Below are 16,627 nucleotides of genomic sequence, written 5' to 3'. Positions count from 1 at the left end.
GTTTTAACTGTGTAACATCCCAAAAATCATGACCAAAAATTTCGTTTTTAAATTAATACTAAAACCATAATTGTCAAACCATTAGTTTAATACTCCGGCATCGTGCCCCGCCCGGCATCAGGCCCTGGCTGGCATCGAGCCCCGCTCGGTATACAAATATGTCTCTCTTAAGCCCCTCTTGTCTCCGGACCCCGCGCGCTAAACACATACAATCATATAACATGCTAACACATAAAGAAACATACTCTGCTAATAATGAGATACGAGACCTCGTCCGTACTCAGCTAGTGATGAGATACAGGACCTCACCCACACTCACCTCCCTACCAGGCACATATACCCATTCACACTGTGAGGAGACTCACTCACAATGCCAGCCCATGTAGTCAATGAGTAGGAAGACCCGGGGGTTAGCCCTAGGCATTGTATGCTAGTATGTGATTTCGGACCTAGGTCCGATGTCGAGCGGGTGCCCAAGGAATGTTTGCATGTTAGATTATACTTGTTTTCTGTGTGATACTTGTATGTGCCTGGTAGGGAGGTGAGTGTGAGCGAGGTCTCGTATCTCATCACTAGCTGAGTACGGACGAGGTTCCGTATCTCATTATTAGCAGAGTATGTTTCTTAGGAGAGGGATACAGTAGAGTATGTTTCTTTATGTGTTAGCATGTTATATGATTGTATGTGTTTAGCGGGCGGGGCCCGGAGAGATGTGGGGCCTAAGAGAGACATATTTGTATACCGAGCGGGGATCGATGCCAGGCGAGGCCTGATGCCGAGTGGGGCCCGATGCCGAAGTATTAAATTAATGGTTTGACAATTATGGTTTTAGTATTAAATTAAAAACGAAATTTTTTGTCATGATGTTTGGGATGGTACACAGTTTAAACAAGTTAGTTGCTTTCTTATGTACAAAAAAGAAGTTGTCAATATGTGAATACGGATAAGAAGTAGTTACCCTCCTAAGTCATTTTCCTTTTGAGTTACCGGTTAAAATAGGTATTAACCGGTAATATTAGTGTAATTTAAACAGTTAAAACAAGTTAGTTGTTTTCTTATGTACAAAAAATAAAAAGTTGTCAATATGTGAACACGGATAAGAGGTAGTTACCCTCCTAAGTCATTTTCCCCATATGCCTAGGTACCAAAACAACCTAACTAACTATAGAACAAACTTAAAGGGAAAAGAACATGCTCTAAAACCTCAATACGAAACCAACCACAAGGATAAGAAACAAGCCTCGGACACAAAGTCAAAATTGGTGTTGAGTGGAGATATCTTCATTCGGGAAGCCTCGAAAAGATCTTGGTTTTAGCAATATTTGGGGAGGGCATGAATTTAGATATGGAGTGTTAGGGGATCTTACTTGGTGTATAATCGAGGAATTATAGTAGGAGTAGAGGTTGGAAAGTTGCCTATTATTCCATCCTCTTTCTATTAAAATTTATGCTCTCTCGGTCTTCTATGAAAAAAAAACACACCCCTTATTTGTTTGCTTCTCATTGATGAATTAATGAGTCATAACCACTAAAAGGGATCTTAGGGAAATAATAAAAGAGACACAAGAGGATATAAGTCAAGGAATATCTTTGATTTTTCACGAGTGTCGAGGGGTGTCTGCCAAGTAAAAGTTGACATTGTATTGTGCTTTAAAACCAACTCAATCTCTTGATTTCACAATTTCTCTGTCTTATACTCAACGTTTTCCATCAAAGAGGTATGCAACTCGTATGATCGGTGGATATTTTACACTTGGTACCATACAATAATGTCTCTATATCTTATATCTTCAAGGAAAAAATCATTGCAAATCTAACTAAGTTTATCTCAAGCGCTACAAAATAAACTTGATTACTCACAAGTTTGTATTGGTGTATTCTCAATTTTACATTGATCCATCTTGGCATTGTGTCCAACGTTAAAGAGGTCACTAGGAATGCCTCAATCAAAAAGTCAAATACATCACATCAAGTTCCACTCCTCCACTTCTGATCACTCTTGATCATTAGAGCATTTTTAGGATAGAATAAATGGCATCTTGTCATCACCCGCCATGCATGCCACGTTGTTACAAATATTCAACAACGTTAAGGAAACCATGAAATTAGACACCCAATTTGTGGTGTTAGGATTGATCAAACGTAGATTAACACAAGGTTAATCAATGAAGCTTTTTCTATCAATTCGTTCTCCTTCTCCCCATCCGTACCTACAACACTATTATCATCAGAGGCTTAACTTTGGTTGATCACCAACATGATTCACCTTTACTTTACAACAAACTCTTAGAGGGAACCCTAACACCTGACAACCTCATATACACATATGTTCTAAAAGCGTGTTCTCGTTTAGAACCCATTTTGAGAGATAAACAACTCCATGCGCAAATAATCAAAGTTGGAATAAAACCTGACACACATATATACACAACTCGATGATAAACATGTACGTAGATTCAGGAAACATGGGATCGTCTGAACATGTTATTGCTAATTTCTCAGAAAATAACATACATACAAACAACTCCATGATTATGGCTACATGAGATATGGCCAAGTTAAGCTCGCATAGCAAGTGTTTGAATACATGTCTACTAGAGATTTTGCAACTTGGAGCATGATGGTATGTACTAGAGCACATTAGGCGTGTTTCAAGAAATGGTTAGATGTCTGAGTTGGGTCAATTATATTTCACGTGTACCCTTATGAATATAAATAGTATGGTTGAATTTAAATGAATATGAGAATTTGAGCTAGTTTCAAAATATTTTTCTAGAAGTGTTTTTTTAGTTGGATTATTATGTAATGATGTTGTGCCTATACATTTGGGTTTATAATAATTTATTCAATCAAAGAAAGAAACAAACTTTTTGTACACATCATTTTATACATACAACAAACATTTTGTATACAGCATTTTATCAATACAACATACTTTTGTATACATTATTTAATCCATACATACATCATTTACCCATGCATAACATAATAGGGAAAAAGAAACATGCCCTAAGAAGATTATTGATTACCCACATCAGGCATATATAATTATATACACAAACTGCAGGAATCAGTAACATAGCAAGACGATCCTAATTGCCTATTGGTGGCTTATGGTTATAATAAATATTAAAAAAAAAAAAAAAAAAAAAAAAAAAAAAAAGCAAAAGTTTACCATATGAAGTTTCTTCTGGACTTTGGTCGAAAATCCTTCTTTGTGATACACCATGAATTTGGAAAGGTGCTTAGCTACATGGAAAGTGCATGAAATTTAATTGAATTGACTCCATTTGAATATACCTCTTTGTGATATTTTGGCATTTCGTTGTATGATTTGGTAAAAAAAAATATGTAACTTTGTTGTATGATTTGGACAATAATTGGAATCTGTCAAAAGGAATTGAAAATTCCAACAGAGGATTGGAATGGAATTGAATTCCAATTCTGGTTAAATCCAGCAAACCTAACACTTTCTATATTAAGTTGATTCAACAAGGACCACAATCTATTCAATTCAAAACATGCATAACATCACATCCTATCATATCAAAAACCAAAGATTTGTTCATTAAAGACACAACCAGAATGAAGGAAGAACTTACATTGCTGAGAAGCTTTGCCCCATGCCATGCAGAATCTGCACCATGTGGAGGTGGAATAACTCGAATTCCATTGGATATGGATGGAGGAAGAAGAACATGCAATTCCTTCTCTAATCTTTCTGCATTACCAAAATACTTACTAATCCATCACTTTATTTATTACACACATCATCATATAATTATAACACCATCATCTGTCTCTGTATATATATATAAATAAAATAGCAATAGCAGTGATATGTTAATGTACCTACTACACCAGGTAAACATGCAGTGCCTCCAGCCAAGACAATGGTCTTGAACCAAGTTTCATCAGGGGTTAATCCTGCAGCATGGCAATGTTCAAGGCAAATTGCCACTGCTTGATGCAAACCATTTGCAGTCCTCCTGTATCAGTATGTACCAAAAAGACCAAAATACCCCTTCAATCATATAAGTAATAAACTTTGATTGATTCATATGACGATGTATGTATCATATGTTTAAGGTGTACATACAGTCCTGCAATGCGTGGCTGGAATAAAATCTCTCCTGTACGAAATCTTTCTTGCTTAAGAGTAAACAAACCCTCAACAGGGACTTCATATGATGCCTCTGTGTCCTTTCGTAATTCACCTTCATAGTCAAATGCAACATAACAAAGCCTCTGCAATGCCATTTTATTCCAACAACAACAACATTAAGGCAAAATACCCTAAATGCCCTTTTAAAACAGTCATAGAATACATATATGTATATACCTCTTTCAACGTGCGCACTGTGTATAATGAGGAAAAATTAAGATTTCTCTGCTGCATTTGTTCCCTAAGGTATCCTGTAAGCTTTAAAGCTCCAACTCCCATACTTTCCACACCCACTTTGTGCATAATCTTACCATTTAAAACTGAATAACATAAGATTAAAACTTTTTGATGAGACTTCAAAATTACATGCAAATGGTAGAAAGATGAAGAAGGGAAGAGATAGCATACTTGGTACAACACACGTTTGATGAAAACCAATATTCACAAGAATTCCTGAGGTTTTTTTTGCTGCAAACAAAGCTAAAGTTGCCTGCACACATTGATTATACAACAACTTTTGTTTTTAGGGATCCGGATATATATATATATATATATATATATATATATATATATATATTGTGTTATGAAGTCAACAAATATGGTCAAACCTGGTTGATTGCACAAACAGAAGGAACATTCAAGTCAAACAGTGCTGAGTAGACGGCTTCTTTTAGTTGTCGTCTGGCAGTTTTAGCAGCTTCTCTATCTGAAACACATTCACAAAATAACAGCATGAAATCACATGATGAATGTAAAAATCAATGTGATAATACATAAAAAATCATATCATTCCAGATATTATTTATTAGAAACCATACCGCCATATTGAGAGATTGGAATTGAGACAACAGTTGGCTGTGAAGATGGTTTCACCTGCATTCTGAAGAAAATTTACAGATTCAACTAAGGGAAAAGAAAATATTAAATATAATGTGGAAAGTAAGTAATGAGATTGGGTACCTGCTATACATTGTTGCAAAAAAATGGCGAAGCCTAGAGTACACTGGAGACTCAATGTTTCCAAATTCCTACATATACAGATACAATCCATCTTTTAGAATATCAAATAATGGAAGTAGATTTTTTTAGAATGTAAGAAGCAAGAAAATAGATTGGTAAACCCAAAGTCACCAAATCAGTTGCAGTTGCTTACCATAAATGTTGATGCCCTCCCGGATGGAGAACCATATTTGCTCCAACCAAATTTGCAATAGCCAGAACCACCTTTAATTAATCAGGATATATAAGAATAAGAAACTGAATACTTTAGAATCAACATCAGAATTCGACTAAAATAATCATAATTAATAGCAGTTTAAGTTGAAGCATACACACCATCAATGATAATAGCTCCAGGAACCTGAGCTCGTTGCCCATAAATTTGCATAAATGATTGCATCTGAGAAGGATAACTTCTGCAGCAAACATGAAATTTGAAATTTGATTGTAATACGAATACCTATATCGCAATTTCAGCAGCCATATTTTCTCAATACAGTTACATTTAAGAGAAATTTGAATGAATCATATAGTTCTGTGATGAAATCATATGGTTCAAAAAATCATAAATAGCGAAAAAAATGTACCTAAGAGGATAACCGGATCGTAAGTTGCTTTCAGCGAAGAACATCGCGTCCCAGGGATCTTTCTTGTTTTGAAGATAATATATCCACAAATTATTACAAGAGACGATTAATTTCCACGATTTGCAAACAACTATGAGCTTCGCCGCCTCTTTAGGTCCAAGCAATTTGAGAATTTGCATAAATATATCAATAGGTATTCGGTCAAATTCCCCAGTTGACGACGAACACACGATAACCTGATCTGATACAGATGCATGACTTGAAATCGAGAAGTTCAAATTCAGTGATGAGCTCGAACTGGAATTAGTCGAATTCAAACGATTTGCAGATTCCAGAATCTTCTTCAAGAAATACGCCATTACGAAACGAATCTGATGTGGTACTGGCGGAGATATTGTGTCCGAGTGGAAATCGTGATGGGCGCTGACGCTTCTCTTTTGGAGCCGTACTCAACTACTCATTCCATGGCTTGACTCGTAACTACTCATTGTTTGTAACTATCGATGTGTATTGGTTTAAATTTCACCCTCTAATTTCATTTATTCAATAACTAACCCTGCGATTTTATCTATTCACAAATTTAACCCTTACACACATACCAAATCCATGTGTATGTATGGACAAAATATAAACGTGTCACATTTTTGTACTGTTAAACTTAGATTTTAATTTTTTGTGTCAAATTGATGATTTTATATTATAATTTATACAAAGTAGAAAGGTAAACCAGTAACCTTGTGTATTTTAACATCTTAAATATAATATATATAGTACAATATATTTAGGTTAAAAGATTATCTTCATCGTCTTCTCAAGTTGTTTTCTTCGTTCGGGATTCAATTTTGCTGAAAACCGAAAAACCCTATTGCAATCACAAATTTGAAGAAAAAAAATTGATACACAAACACCGTTCGCCGAAGAATGCAACTTCAATGAATATGGTTGAAAAGAAAATGGTGACTATGAATAATTTTGGGTCTTGAACCTATAAAAAGTTTGTTTTGAACCCAATTATTTTTTGTATAATAATATTTTATCGATAAATACATGGATACTTGAAATTTTTAGCTTGAGCCCTGGATTTTTTTATTTTTTATTTATTTATTTTTTTGTGAACCCTTCGTCGATGAATACACATCTATACTCCATAATTTTTTGTTCTTGAACCAAAGATACGAAGAAGATGAATATATATAAGTCTTAATATAATAAATTTTAAAATATTTGAAATTAAAAATAAAAATCCATAACAATGTCATGTGGCATTAATGTAACTTAAATATGTCATGTAGGATACCATTACCATGTAATCCTAGCGACCTTCTAACCCGGTAATATGATAAAATATTTAATGTGCATTCACATATTTGGAAATTGTAACCCTCCGTGGATGTCGTGGTAACTAATTAAGATTTGACATTTCATAAGAAATTAAGATTTGTATTTTATTTTTGTGTAGTGCAATTTTATGAATGAGTAAATATGTTGATACATACTATATGAACATTGTGCATTAACTCTGGAATTTGGATGACCATTGTGCATTAAGATTTGTTATTTTTGTGTAGTACCAATATGAATTCATGTTCTTGCAAAAAGAAGAAATTTTGTCTTGTCTTATTTAAAGGAACATTGTGCATTAACTCTGGAATTTGGATGACCAAATATGTTGATACCATCCCATATGAATGCTAAATAGGATATGGTCCATTAATGTGTTATTTGACATGTTTTTGACATTAATTTTTTAAAATAAATTTCAATATGAAAATAAAATATTTTATTAATCCAATGCCTATCATCAAGGCATCAACAACCACCCACCTTTGACTTCTTCTTTTTTTGTTTTGTTTTCCAAACCCACCAACAACGGATTTCATCTTTCAAATCAAAATATAATATTATGGCAACAAACATATGTTCGAATTCAATCTATTTTTTCTTCGAATGTGCATCTAAATTACATGGATTGCACTCTGGTTTAGGGTAATCTGCATGTTTGGTCCTTAAAAACTTTATTTAACTCAGCCCATTCCTATGGTTTGTTTTTATTATGCGTTTGGTCCCTACTCAATATAAAAAGACAGTTATATCCTCTTTAATTTTAATTTTATTTTTCTATTTTGTTATTTTTTATTTTAATAATAAAGATAACGGAAATGGGCCCCACCCCTACCCATTTTATCTCTTCTCAGTTCCCACTCTTCATCATTTTTCAGATTCTCGTCACTTTTCTTACCCCACCGGGCCACCACCAACCACACCCTTCCGTTTAGTTGCTGGAAAACACAGGGAAACCGCAAAGATCGTCGAAAACACCCCCAGACAAAAGGAGATCTCGCTTAACGGGGTAGATCTGGTTCGACAGAAGAACATCTTAGGGAGATATGGTTCATTAGTCTCATCTCTTATTTTCTTCGCCTTCTGAGCCACCACCGAGAGGTTTGGCCATCTTCTCTGACCACCTCCATCTTCCCCTTTGATTACATATCCTCCCTCCTCCCTCCTCAATGTCGGCCTAAATTGATTTTGTAAAACCGACGACCTCACATATATCTCAGATCCATCTCTAACCTTGATAATGCCCTTCATCTTATTTTTAAGTTTTATATATTTAGGCTTTAGTTTTGCATTTTTGTGAAGATGCTGAATTTTTGTTATGGAAGAGACCATGAATGGAACAGGAGGGGGTAGTGATGGCTCACCGAAGAAGAATGATCGGAAGAAAAAGGTAGGGGTGGGGTGGGTGAGTGGGAGGGTAGGAGATGATGACGGGGGGTGGTGTGGGTCATTGAATCAAACTAATATATATTTAATTAATATGTTTTTCATATTTAACTAACCGATATTTTTTTTAAGAAATAAAGTATAAATAAATCAGTAAAGGTAAATCAGACTTTTTAGAATGGACATGGACTAGGCATGCAACAAAAATATAAAGTAGGAATGGTTCGAGTTAAAAAAAATTATTAAAAACCAAACACACATATTATCTTAAACCATAGGTACCATCCGTGTAATTTACCTATTTTTTTTTTCTTGATGTGATTCTTGTAAGGAAACATCAAAAATATTGATTTTAGAGATGGGCTTTAATGTTATTCTTGAAAGAAACATCACAAAAATATTGATTTTAGAGATAGGCTTTAAAATCTAGCTTTTCGTTATTTCCTAAAGTAGATATTTCTTCCATGATTCCTCCACTTTATTAATTGACAATATGTAATAAAAGCATAAGTGGGTATAAGCCAAAAACTTTATAGGGTCGAATACATACATACAAAATTTACATAAATCAAATATAATATTAGGGTAAATTACACGAATGGTCCTTATAGTTTGGGATAATCTGCGTTTTTGATCTTTAATATATTTTTTAAATTTAGACGGTCCCTATAATATCTTTTTGTTGCATGTTTGGTCCTTGCTATACCTAAAAAGATTATGGAACAAATTATTAAAATTGTCACTGTAGTTTGTCAAAATTATATGTTTGATCAAATAACATTCTTTTAGCAGTGGATTTAGTGACGAGATGGTTTGGGTAATTATCGCCATATAAGGTTTCTCTCGGAAGTCTCCTAGGGCGACTGTGTATGTGTGTCTTTCGACTCAGCAACCAGGCATGAGTCCGGTGTTTCAATCAGTTGGCAGACAAGTTGGGATTAGGAAGGTCACGACTACTTTTAGAAAGCATCTAGGGGCAGCAAGAGGAGTCGAAGTGGTTTCAGTGATCTGGAATTTGTGTGTGGGGTTGCTCGTTATTCGAGGCTTATGCTAATTTGCTTGCAGTAGGATTGAATAATCACAGAGTGGTCGATTGGACTTTGTCACGCAACTCTCATTTGAGTCTAACCATTGCAGGGATGAATCCTCTAGATCTGTGATCTGATACCTTGGGCTTGCCCGAACTCCCAGTGCCAGATAACGCCTCTGGCTTCCTCTTCTTCTCCATCTCTAGATCAATCTCTCTCACAAGCCCTAGCAATCATGTCATCCAGTGTTTTACAGCTGGACCGACTCACAAATTGATGAATATCACTCTGCAACATCTCATGATAACGGGCCTTCTTCATTTCCTCATCAGCTGCGTACTGAGGAACAAGTGAGCCCTCTCCATGAACTTGGCGGTAATCTCCGCCACTGTCTCTGTAGTCTGGGTGAGATCCTGAAATTCCCTGGCTAACTGCTACACCTCGATAATCGGTGCAAACGCGACTCTGAACCTGGTAGTAAAATCAGCCTAAGTCATCGCATCAAGTGCTGTGTCATCCCCGATGACATGCCCGATCTCCTCCCACCAATTTCGTGCCCTGTCCTTCAAAAGACAGGATGTTAGTCTGACCTTGTCCCCTCGGTACATCTGCTGGTGCGGAAAGCATTGGTGACATCCGCCAACCACTTGGTACTCGCTATGGGGTCCCGAGCCCCATGATAGTCAGGAGCTCCACAGGCTCTGAACTCCCTGAAGGTACCCCATCATGGTCGCCACCTCAGCACGAAAGGTGCTCAACCTCTCATCCATCAGCTCTAAAATACCCTCCTTGATCGAACCAAAGATCACAGGAGTTTGCTCGAGTATGATGCGAGTAATCTCTGAAGAGAGAAACTCTCTAGTCTGATCATCCAAATGCTCGGCTCCCGAGCCTGGTCCTGATCCCTCACCGGAACCTAAACTGCCGACTACTGGTCTAAGGCGTAAAACCACCATTCTGAAACACATAGCGACAACGTCAGAAATACCGATATATCTCGAGGTATCACTGTTACTACAAGTTTCCTGGTTTCGCCTTGGCCTTCCTTGATTCAAGTACAGATCCTCTGCTTTCAGTAGTATGGGCCCCTACTACCTTCAACATTTATCTGTACCTTCCCCAAAAACTGACTCGACTCCACCAAGTCCCTTCTACTACTACTGCTGATCTCATGCTAATCTCATCCTAGGCTTGCCCTAGTGTAACGCCCGTGTTTCTGGGCTTGCCATTTTTAGCAATGTAATAGTCTAGGTTAACCTTTGTAACCCAAATATGAAATAATAAGAACATATTATTTGAGTATTATGTGTTTCGTGCTTAATTGCTTAATTATGTGATATGATGAATTAAGAATATAATGAGCGTCAAAATTTAAGTGTAAAATAAACTTGATATCATTGGATAATGTTGTAGTAGTTGAAACGAGGTTTCCAAATATATATAGAACGCCCAAATCTGACTTCGTATGAGGAAGTTATGATTTTCTGAAGTTTCGACTGAGCAGTATGCAGCCCGAATACTCGATTTGAGATCAAGCGGTTTTTAGCCAAAACAATCTAAACGAGAATCGAAGATCTCGTTGTTAGTAGCGAAACGATGAAAAGTTAGGCGAGAACGGACGTCGGACGAAGAAGTTATGAATTTATAAAGAAGTTTTTCTGTCCTGGCCTACTAAAAATAAATAATAAAAATAAAGTCAAAATTAGCCGACGGAGTCTAAACGAAAGTTGTAGAACGTAGTCTCGCCTACGCGTGGATATAAAGAACATCGAAAACGGAGTTCGTATGGTGAAGATATGAATTTTTGAAGTTTATTAAATATTTAATAATTAATTTTAATTCTAAATGTTGGTATTATCCGAAGAGGAGTCACCAGACTCATCCGAAGTACGCCCAGCGTACCACTCGAGTGTTCTGAGTTCGTATGCGATGACGTAGAGGAGCCGATGACGCAAGGGATGACGGCAACCAAGGAATTACGCCCTGCGTACCTCGAAGTTACGCCCAGCGTAACCCCGATGATCAGACCCTATAAAAGGGGATGCAAAGCCAGCTTCTTCCTTTTACAAACCCTTCCTTTTTCTCTCATCTTTTTGCCTCTATTTGCGTGCCGTTTATACCCCGAAGCCCCGGTAATATTCCCGAGCCCCGAAGCAAGATCCGAAGCCCTGAGGATCCCGAAGAGCGTTATTCCCGAGCCGAAGCTCTGCCCGCGAGGAGCCCGTTTTTTGTGAAGATCTTCCAGATCTACGGAGAAACACTACTTCTGCAAGCCATAGTGCTGCCCAATCATCTTCAGATCAAGTGAGTGTGTAGTCATTTTCTTCCAACGCAATGTTATGAAGTATTTTATATAAAATACGTGCTATGTGTATATATTTTGTTGTTATATGTGTGAATGTATATTCACTTTCTTCTATCTCATAGATCTGATTTATTCTCTATGAAATACGTGTTATATGTGTGTGCCTCATCTGTTATGTGGAACATGTATTGATTAAAGCATGTTATACAGGTTTTTAAACTATGTATAAAAATGTATATTTTTGTCTACTAATATGTTGGGTAGAACATGGGTAGATAGTTGGTGTGTAATAAACATATGAGAGGCCTCGATGTTGTTGGTGTTATTCTAGTCATTCAGCAGAGTATGGATGACGACCACGGACTATTCTAGACTGTCTTGTGGAACACTAGCAGGCTCATAACCTATAGGTGTTGTGAACGACGTGTTCACCGGTGTACTCTATCCCCCTCATGGTTGCCTTTAGGATATTTATCGCTAAGGAAGCCCCTTTGCAGTAATGTCCGTCCCGATGAAAAATCCTAGATTAGGTCCCTTATAATAGATGTTGTTTTAGGGACGTAAAGTGAGGATAACGGGAATGAGTAATCGGGTTTATTGTTGATTGTTAAATTAAATATTTATTGTGGGTTGAAAACCCTATATGCTCACCAGGCTCCCAAGCCTGACCCACTCAGTTTATTTGTATTACAGGAAGTGGCACAAGAGCTTAAGATGGACGAATCATCATGTTGTTTTGTTTACAAGTCTGTATATGTATATATTGTTGAATGACTTGTAATGTTATCGTTTATGCTTTATGATCTGTATCGGAACATGACATCCCGACTTTTGATTATGAAATGAAATCATATTTCTTTGTGAAATGTTTTGATAAATATCTATTTTATCATGTTTTGTTTTTGGGAACAAATTCCACATCTCTTTTAAAAATCAAAAGAATTTACTCTGAAAATGTTTAAAAAGCATAAATGAAAACGGTATTTTCTGGCCGAGATTTTGGGGATGTCACAGTTGGTATCAGAGCATTAGTTTAAGCGAACTAGGAATTTGTAGGATTTCTAGACTTAAACTTAGTATGCTAAGTGGAGATTGTGAGATGTGTGTCTGTTAAATTTTAGACATGAGCACTAGTTATTTTAGGAAAGTTGCCTAAAATGCTTTTATGTGCTAAATGTTATATGTTGCCATATATGATATTATTTGTTCGGATCTACGGTTTGTTGCCAACCAGATCTGAAGGTTTATGTGTTTAGGATTCTAAGCGTATGTATACGATATTAGAACTAGCATGTAATCGTTTGGAGTACTAAGGATGAATTGAAATCTTATCGTGAAAGAGGATCTAATTTCACCTTATTCGGTGTATAGATCAAAAATGGTGAGAACAAGAAGCGGAGTTGGAAACGCGGATGAAAACAGAAATCAACCACCAGTGATTGAGCAAATACCTGTCGTAGCAGCAGCACCTGAGCCGATAACAATGGCTGGAAGAAACAAGACGCCTGCTTAGGCAGAATCGTGAAGAACCGTCAATTCAAGTGGAAGAGCCCGAGGAGAATGGAGGGCAATCTGAAGGAGAAAACTTTAGTGGGATCATTGGTCAAGACAACCCACCAGTGGTTAGACACAACAACCAGTATGGAGGAAATGATGGTCGTGGGTGCAAGTATAAGGATTTCATGGCATCCAAACCACCATGTTTTTCCGGAAGCCTGACGTCGGTGCAAGTTATGGACTGGGTCTCCGAAATGGAGACTATGTTTGAAAGTTGCGAATGCAGCAACAGGCAGAAGACCGCTCTTGCGATCCCTCTGCTAAAATCTGGGGTGTTGAGTTGGTGGAAGCTGTTAGCTGACTTTATGCCCAAGGGAGAAGCAAGCAAAATGTCTTGGGAAGACTTTGTGGAACAACTAAAACTGCAATATTGCTCCGAGCAGGACCTTCTGGAAATCAGTAATGAGTTTCAGAATTTGAAGAAAGGGAAATTGAGCGTTACTGAATACGCTGCAAGGTTCACAGAAAAGATGAAGTTTATCCCATATTTGATACCTACAGAACTCTCTAAGGTCAACAAGTTTGCCCTTGGACTACCGGCGGACTATGGTCCAATGGTTACGCAAGCAACCACATTGAAAGCCGCCATTTGGGCTGCTAGAAATGTTGAGACCCAGATCAGGGAAAAAGGTCTGGAAAGGTTAGAGGTGGGTGAAAAGAGGAAAATCGATGGATCTTCTGGTTTGAGAGGAAGTGGAGGAAAGGTAGAGGCGAAATGGTGCGACAAGTGCAAGAAGAAACATCATGGAAAGTGTGGCGGGGAAACCACATGCTTCACATGTGGAAAGCCAGGGCATTATGCCAACGACTGCACCCTAACCAAGAATGTTTTTTATGGTTGTGGTGAGGAAGGGCACATCTCAAGGGATTGTCCGAAAAAGAAGGAAGCAACAAGACCCAACATTCCGCCAAAACCGAAGGCAAGAGCATTCCAGATGACACTGGAAGCTACTAAAGATGAAGCTGATGTCGCTTCAGGTACCTTTCTCGTTAACAAATTGCCTGCCCAAATTTTATTTGATTCTAGAGCCAACTACTCCTTTATATCGCATGAATTTGGTAGAAAACTAGCTTTGCCTGTTGATAGACTAGATAATGCCTTATTAGTCGAAGTTGCTAGTGGCAAGTTTGTACCTGTTAGCTATCGTATGAAAAACATCTTAATTGATCTGAATGGGAATAAGTTCCACAAGGAATTATTGCCTATCAAACTTAATGGTTTCGACATTGTTTTGGGAATGGATTGGCTTAGCGCCAATGATGCCGAAATTTTATGCAAGAAGAAAATAGTGAAAGTGAACCCGCCTGGGAAGGAATCGTTTATGGTGTACAGAGATAAACGCAGAGTAAATTCTGGAATCATTTCTCTAATGAAAGCTAGAAAATGTTTGACCAAGGGGTGTACATCATACTTAGCATTCGTGATCGATGCTAAGAAGGAAAAGAAGGTGTTGCAGAATATTCCCGTTGTGTGTGATTATCCAGAAGTATTTCCCGAAGATCTTCCTGGATTACCGCCCGATCGGCAAGTAGAATTTCGTATCGACTTGTTGCCCGGAACAACGCCAATTGCAAAAGCACCTTATCGACTAGCACCGACGGAGATGAAGGAGCTGATGATGCAACTTCAGGAGTTATTGGACAAATGTTTCATTAGACCTAGTTCATCGCCCTGGGGAGCTCCGGTGTTATTCATGAAAAAGAAAGATGGAAGTATGAGAATGTGCATCGATTATAGAGAGCTGAATAAGGCAACAATAAAGAATATATATCCGTTGCCGAGGATTGATGACCTATTCGATCAGCTACAAGGTTCAAGTTATTTTTCAAAGATCGAACTGAGGTCAGGATATCATCAGCTAAAGGTAAAAGAGCAGGATATCAAGAAGACTGCATTCAGAACGCGATATGGACACTATGAGTTCTTGGTTATGTCGTTTGGACTGACCAATGCTCCAGCAGCATTCATGGATTTAATGAACAGGGTTTGTAATCCGTTCCTAGATAAATCTATGATAGTGTTCATAGATGACATTCTGATTTACTCAAAGAGCCAAGAGGAGCATGGCAGACACTTGCGAGAAGTGTTAGAAGTCTTGAAGAAGGAGAAGTTGTATGCTAAGTTCTCCAAATGTGATTTTTGGATTCGATAAGTCCAATTCTTGGGTCACGTGGTCAACCAAGAAGGGATAATGGTTGATCCAACAAAGATTGAAGCTATAATGAAGTGGGAACAACCAAAAAGTCCCACGGAGATCCGAAGCTTTTTAGGATTAGCCGGATATTACCGAAGGTTTATCCAAGGCTTTTCTTCGATCGCTAGTCCATTAAAAGCTTTGACCCACAAAGGAGCTACTTATGCTTGGAGTGATAAGCATAAAGAAGCATTCGAGAAGCTAAAGAAGAAACTATGCGAGGCACCGATACTTTCTCTACCCGATGGAGTTGAAGACTTCGTTGTTTATAGCGATGCGTCTGGTGTTGGATTGGGTTGTGTTTTGACCCAAAGAGATAAGGTGATCGCATATGCGTCTCGACAATTGAAAGAGCATGAAAAGAACTACCTGACTCATGATTTGGAGTTGGCAGCGGTAGTTTTCGCTCTGAAAATATGGAGGCATTACCTCTATGGCACGAAGTGCAAACTTTTCACTGATCATAAGAGTCTCCAATATCTCTTTGGTCAGAAGGAATTGAATATGAGGCAACGACGTTGGCTAGAGTTACTTAAAGACTACGACTGTGAGATACTTTACCACCCTGGTAAAGCAAATGTTGTTGCTGATGCTCTCAGTCGGAAAGTCAATATTGAAAAGAGAAGGCCAAGAGCGTTGATAATTGAAGTTGTCTCGACTATTTTGGAAAGTATAAAGAAAGCTCAAAGCGAAGCTTCTGAGAAGAATGACCGAAAGGAGGAATGTTTGGGCAAAACGTTGGTGTTCGGTGTAAATAGTCGTGGACTGAAGGTGTTCCAAGATCGGATTTGGATACCTAAGACAGGAGGAGTCAGAGATCTTCTGATGGAAGAAGCTCACAAAACCATGTACTCGATTCATGCTGGTAGCACTAAAATGTATAGGGACCTAAAACCCTATTACTGGTGGCCGACGATGAAGCTTGACAATGCGAAGTATGTGGCAGAGTGTGTGACCTGTGTGAGAGTCAAGGCACAACATCAGAAACCATACGGGAGTTTAGAACCTTTGCCTGTGCCTATGGGTAAGTGGGAGGACATTGCTATGGATTTTTTCACTAAACT

General features: G+C 37.8%; 1 protein-coding gene across 2 annotated transcripts; it reads right to left on the bottom strand.

Moving 5' to 3' along the window:
- Positions 1-1,813: 1,813 nt before the first annotated feature.
- On the bottom strand, positions 1,814-6,225 carry LOC145062756 (actin-related protein 8-like). Of its 2 annotated transcripts, none has more exons than XM_079010355.1 (13): positions 5,752-6,225; positions 5,501-5,580; positions 5,319-5,389; positions 5,126-5,193; positions 4,984-5,045; positions 4,774-4,871; positions 4,574-4,655; positions 4,343-4,485; positions 4,100-4,248; positions 3,853-3,989; positions 3,603-3,721; positions 3,176-3,249; positions 1,814-2,218 (listed from the first exon to the last, which is right to left on the bottom strand). In XM_079010355.1, exons 1-13 carry the CDS (start codon positions 6,108-6,110, stop codon positions 2,137-2,139), a joined length of 1,524 nt encoding a protein of 507 aa, XP_078866481.1. In that variant the 5' UTR covers positions 6,111-6,225; the 3' UTR covers positions 1,814-2,136. The 2 variants fall into 2 exon arrangements, with proteins under 2 accessions (XP_078866481.1, XP_078866482.1); XM_079010356.1 differs by having other exon boundaries at positions 1,815-2,210.
- Positions 6,226-16,627: the final 10,402 nt, after the last annotated feature.

This window comes from Lactuca serriola, chromosome 7, assembly GCF_051521515.1.
Source record: "Lactuca serriola cultivar US96UC23 chromosome 7, Lser_US96UC23_V15, whole genome shotgun sequence".
NCBI lineage: Eukaryota > Viridiplantae > Streptophyta > Magnoliopsida > Asterales > Asteraceae > Lactuca > Lactuca serriola.
Note: the sequence above shows the minus strand (reverse complement) of the source record. Positions and strands in the feature narration are given on the sequence as shown.

Bases quoted from the DNA above. Each gene is read 5' to 3' on its own strand.
- LOC145062756 (XM_079010355.1), bottom strand. From the start codon at position 6,110: ATGGCGTATTTCTTGAAGAAGATTCTGGAATCTGCAAATCGTTTGAAT. The intron at 5,046-5,125 runs GTACCCAATCTC...AATTTTCTTCAG, and splicing joins TTTGCAACAATGTATAGCAG to AATGCAGGTGAAACCATCTT. The intron at 3,722-3,852 runs GTACATTAACAT...TTGGTAATGCAG, and splicing joins ATGTTTACCTGGTGTAGTAG to AAAGATTAGAGAAGGAATTG.